The sequence below is a fragment of the Passer domesticus genome, chromosome 30, assembly GCF_036417665.1.
Source record: "Passer domesticus isolate bPasDom1 chromosome 30, bPasDom1.hap1, whole genome shotgun sequence".
Classification (NCBI taxonomy): Eukaryota; Metazoa; Chordata; class Aves; order Passeriformes; family Passeridae; genus Passer; species Passer domesticus.
The window spans coordinates 4,835,236-4,839,897 of NC_087503.1; the positions used below are offsets into that span (position 1 = coordinate 4,835,236).

General features: G+C 63.6%; 1 protein-coding gene and 1 long non-coding RNA gene across 2 annotated transcripts; both read left to right on the forward strand.

The window, feature by feature from the left end:
• Positions 1 to 453: 453 nt before the first annotated feature.
• On the forward strand, positions 454 to 3,577 carry LOC135287586 (uncharacterized). Its single transcript, XM_064400874.1, has 11 exons — positions 454 to 494; positions 690 to 834; positions 1,053 to 1,240; positions 1,324 to 1,461; positions 1,732 to 1,846; positions 2,018 to 2,155; positions 2,356 to 2,532; positions 2,661 to 2,816; positions 2,976 to 3,077; positions 3,171 to 3,411; positions 3,495 to 3,577. The coding sequence occupies exons 1-11, from the start codon at positions 454 to 456 to the stop codon at positions 3,575 to 3,577; spliced, it is 1,524 nt and encodes a 507-aa protein (XP_064256944.1).
• Positions 3,578 to 3,672: 95 nt separating this feature from the next.
• LOC135287684 (uncharacterized) lies at positions 3,673 to 4,662 on the forward strand. Its single transcript, XR_010351247.1, has 2 exons — positions 3,673 to 3,730; positions 4,041 to 4,662. It is a non-coding gene; the product is annotated as an uncharacterized LOC135287684 (long non-coding RNA).

Genomic DNA, 4,662 nt, shown 5'->3' on the forward strand with positions numbered 1-4,662 from the left:
CCACCTCAAACAACCAGACTCAGGCCATGCCACAGACTGACGCCATGACTGCACGAACTGTGAGTCCTGCACCCAGGCTGGAGTTTTCCAGAAGGGTGTTTCTTCTCTGCAGCAGGCAAGCAGCCTGGGGCCAGGGCTGGAGGCCTCCCAGGATCATGTGGCCCCTCAAGCCATGTCCACTAGGCCCGCTCAGCTTTGGGGCCATCACAGTGGGGTGGGAAGGCAAGCACTTCCTGGGGGAAGCTGGGGAAGTTGCTCCCTTTTTACACCACACCAAGTCTTCCCCATGCTGCTTCCTCCAGGTGCTAGCCACGGTGAAGGACATTCTACAGAGACTCACGTCCTGTGACACTGTGGATGCCGAGCTGCAAATGGATATTGTGAGCCTGACTGAAAAACACCCTGCTCATGTGGTGATGAGCCTCCTGCACTGTGCCCCATTGTGTGACAGGTATGGAGCACAACTGCCTCAAGAGCTCAGTGCTCGTGGGCCTGTAGGGCCCCTTGCCCTGTACAGCCTGTCCGGTGGGGTCTGTCAGACAGCAGAGAGCTCCGGGACTCTCGGGCCCCTCTGTTTCCCCAGCCTGCTGCCGTGCTCCCTCCCGGCCCCTCAGGGCACTGGGGCTCTGTCACCCGGCCCCACGCAGCTGCATGGGGCAGGGTGCTGACGCACAGCTCTGGTCCCACAGAGCTGCCACACGGATGTGGAGGGCCATGGGCACCTCAGAAGTAGCCGCGGAGGAGGTGCTTCCAGCGCTGCTCTGTGTGCTAGAGAAGCAGCCACCGTACGGCACGTTCTTCTGCAGCAGGGACGAGGCCGTCTTTGCCCTGGCTGTGAGTTTCTGGAGCTGGCCTTTGCTCGCCCTCCAGGTCACCTCTCCAGCAGCTCTCCATGCTCTCACCACGCTGCAGCTCCCGGCCTGGGCTGAAAGCTGGGCTCAGGGCAGGCTCAGGGGCAGCAGGCTGGGTGCTCGCCCTGCGTCTCCCCTCGGGCCCTGCCTCATGGACACCTCGGCACTGAGCGCTGCCTCGGGGTGCTTTGTGTCTTGCAGGCAACTCTGGTGCTGTGGAGGATTGCCCCCATGTCTGAGTGGCACTACGGAATACTCCTTCATTCTCCCCAGCTGTTTGTGGATCTGCTCTTGCAAATTTTCATCACCACAGAGCAGATGCCAGAGAATGTTCAGAACTTCTGGAGAGTGTGTCAGGAGGAACACGGCCTTCCCAGTGACCCCAACAGGTCCCAGTCGCCCTGTCCTTCCCACGCCCCCTGTGGCCAGGGCCCGTGCTCCCAGCATGACCTGGCCTTTGCTCGGCACACAGGTTTGCAGCACAGACCATGAAGGCTCTGCTCTCCCAACTGGGCTTTGACAAGAAGCTGGTGGCTCTGGAGCACCTGCAGGTCTGGGACACCCTGCTCTGTGCCGACACCCAGCATGAGGCAGCAGGCCTGCTGGCCAGGTGAGACCCCCTTCTCCCCACCGCCACCACCAGCATTTGTGCCCTGTGCCCGGAGTGCCCCACACAGTCCCTGTGGTTGTAAGCCAGAGGGCCAAGGGACGGCCAAGCAGACTGTAAAAGCCTGGGAGAGGAGGATGCCCAGGAGCAGCTGCCTCCCAAGGGGCCCGTGACCCCTCGCAGAATGCTGGGGAAAGATCAGACCTCTGTCAGTCACTCCTGGGAGAGGTTTGCCCACTGGCTCAGGGCCTAGGTGCCTTTTTCCCCTGCCAGGGAGATGCGCCATGGCTTGAGCCCCCTGTGTCCCCACATGGCCTCGCACCTGCTCAGCCTGCTCATCGGGAAGCAGCCACGCTGGGATCTGCCTGCCCTGGCGTTCTTGGTGGAGGTGAGCCTGATGGCCAGCGCTGCCTGGCTGAGCTGCCTCCCAGCTCTCTGGCCTCTGGTAGCTGCAGCCACCTGGGACGCTGCCTGTGCCCGCTGCTGCTGCCTGGGCCCGGCCCTGTGCGGTTCCGGGCTCCTGCTGGCCACGTCCCCATCACTGCCCTGTGCCTTTCAGCTCCTGGAGTGTCTGGACTTGAGCCAACACGGTCCCAGTGCCCTGTGGGTTTTATCCAGGCACCTGCCGAGCGAGTGTAGGGATAGGCTGCTCCTGCAGCTCAGAGGCCTCGTGGTGCTCAGCAAGGAGCCCTCGCTGGTGAGAAGAGGGCAGTGGCTGAAGCCGCGCTGGCAGGGTGGGGCTGGGGAACACAGACCTTTGGCCTTGGCTGGGCTCTGACAGCAGAGGCAGCTGCTCCCAGCTCTCCTGCCTCCCGCTTCAGCTGCCCCAGTGCCCCAAGCAGCTCTTGGTGCTGCAGCCATTCACAGCTTCACAGCACAGCCTCATCTTGCACACAGAGTGGAGAAATACACGGCCTCTATCAACACCTGCTGGAGCAGCTGGCTGATCCCAATGCAGAGATGGTCTGGATGACCCTCTCTGTGCTCACGCATGTGCTCCAGGACAAAGACCATAAGATAGCCAGCATCACCGCCCTGAAGCTGGCTGAGGCCCTGCTGCCACACTTTGACAACGTAAGGCTCTGTGCCCCCAGCCAAGGGCACTGGATGCTGCCTGGAAACTTCGTACTCTCTACAGTTTTGGGCCTTTGCCCCAGTGGACCTGGAGTAGTTGATGCTTAGGACTTTTCCTTTCCTTCCAGGACAACAGCCAGGTGCAGCTGCTCTCCATTCAGCTCTTCAGCAAGGTGATGGAGCTGGTAGTGGAAGAGGGGGAAGAGCCTCTCACGAGAATTGTGAGCCAGAGCCTGCTCCCTCTATTCCTGCGCTGGCACAATGAGAACCTGCACGTGGCCAAGGTGAGGTTTTGTGGCATGCTGCTGCATCCCTGGGAAGGGGCTCGGCTGCCTCCTGCCCTGGCACCTGGCGGGCTCCAGCCTCCCCCTGGCCTTGGCACAGGGACACGGGTCCTGTGCCCTGTACCCTGGTGCCACCTGCGGCTCTCTGCTGCTCTCCAGGCCTCTCACGAAGCCCTGCTTTGTGCGGCACGCTTCCTGAGGAGGACGGACCTCGAGGAGCTACTGACGAAGGAGCAGCGGATGAAGTTTGCCCAGAGCCTGGTAAGGACAGCCCGGGAGCCCCAGCCGTAGCCTGGAGAAGCCCTCTGCCCCCGGTGCTCAGCGTGGGGAGCTGGCAGCTGTGCCCCTGCCCAGCGCCGCACCCGGGGCCGCCAGCCCGCGCCCCACACGCTGCTCCCTGCCCTGGGCCGTGCGGGCCGGCTCGGCCGGTGCTGGGCGCAGGGAACGCCCGGCCGAGGGGCAGAGCCCGGGCTGAGCCTTTGCTCCCCGCAGCTGCTGCAGGATGCGAGCCGAGCGGCCGAGCACCTGCGCTGGGCCCTGCCACGCCTGCAGAGCCCGCAGCGGCCCCTGCGAGAGGCGGCAGTCAGGATCATCGGTGAGCCACGAGCCCGGCGTCCCTCCCCGCCTCCCGGCCCGGCCGCTGCCCCGGCAGCGGGAGCCGCGCCCAGACCGCTGCAGCCCCGCCCGCCCTCGGCACTGCCGCCGCCCTCCCGCAGCCGTGCCCTCCCTCGGGCGGCAGCGTGCGGCAGGGCCCGGGCTGAGCCCTGCCCGGGGAGGAGGGCGTGCGGCCCCGGGGCTGGCAGCGCCCGTGTTGGGCAGCTGTGCTGCCTGGGGCCCCACAGCCTCTGTGTTGCCAGGGGTGGCCGGATCGCTCATGACGGGGCAGAAGGAGGAGCTCCGGGTCTTCGCTGAGGGTGAGTGAGGGCAGCCGCGGGCCAGCGGGGACCGCCGGGGACAGCTGCACATCCCGGCCCCGGAGCTGCAATCCGTGCCCGGGCTGCCCAGGGCTCTGCTCCCTGTGCGGACCAGGGGCGGCGGGGGCAGAGCCTGGAGAGCTTTCAGGGACACGTGGGGGATGCGAGGCCAGCACCTTCCAGCCCAAACACTTGTCTGCCGCTCCCTCCTGGCCATGACAAGAGCCGGCTGCGATGGCCCTGGCAGGAGGCTTTCCTTGCATTCCCTCAATCTGGCCTCTGGCCGTGGCTCTGTTCCTCTCTCTTCCAGTTCTTCAAGCTGTCAGGGAAGATCAGAGTCCATCCTGCAGGAACACATTGATGCAGATTGCATTGGAAAGAAGATCTGAGAGACTTAGTTTGCCTGTGGGATCAGATGGATGTGCTCACACATGTGCTCCAGGAGAGTCCTTCAGTGATTTCCAGCTCCCATTGGCGATGGGAACACCTGCAGAGGAGAATGGACCAGCTGGAGCTCCAGGCACAGCTCTAGCTGCTCACAGCTGAGCCTGTGGAACGCTCCAGGAGCCATCCCTGCTGCCATCTCTCTCCCTGTTGGCAGCTCCCTCCCTGTAGCCCTCAGACCCTGCCCATCCCCTTTTTTACCTCCCCAGCTGACCCCTTTCCTTTGCTTCTCCTTAATAAAGAGTTTGGCTTTTTCCAAAACCCAAAGGCAGGAGCACCTGCACAGCAGAATGGACCAGCTGGAGCTCCAGGCACAGCTCTAGCTGCTCACAGCTGAGCCTGTGGCAAGCTCCAGGAGCTCCTGCCATCCCTCTCCCTCTTGGCAGCTCCCTCCCTGCAGCCCTCAGGCCTTGTCCATCCCCCTTTTTACCTCCCAGCTTACCCCTTCCCTTCTCTTTCCCTTAATAAAGTTTGGCTTTTTCACGTTA

What these genes read in the sequence shown, in the direction of transcription:
- LOC135287586 (XM_064400874.1), top strand. Translation starts at nt 454, where the DNA reads ATGGAGCACAACTGCCTCAAGAGCTCAGTGCTCGTGGGCCT. An exon ending in CCCTGGCGTTCTTGGTGGAG is followed by an intron (nt 1,847 to 2,017) that starts GTGAGCCTGATG and finishes TGTGCCTTTCAG; the next exon opens with CTCCTGGAGTGTCTGGACTT. An exon ending in AGAACCTGCACGTGGCCAAG is followed by an intron (nt 2,817 to 2,975) that starts GTGAGGTTTTGT and finishes GCTGCTCTCCAG; the next exon opens with GCCTCTCACGAAGCCCTGCT.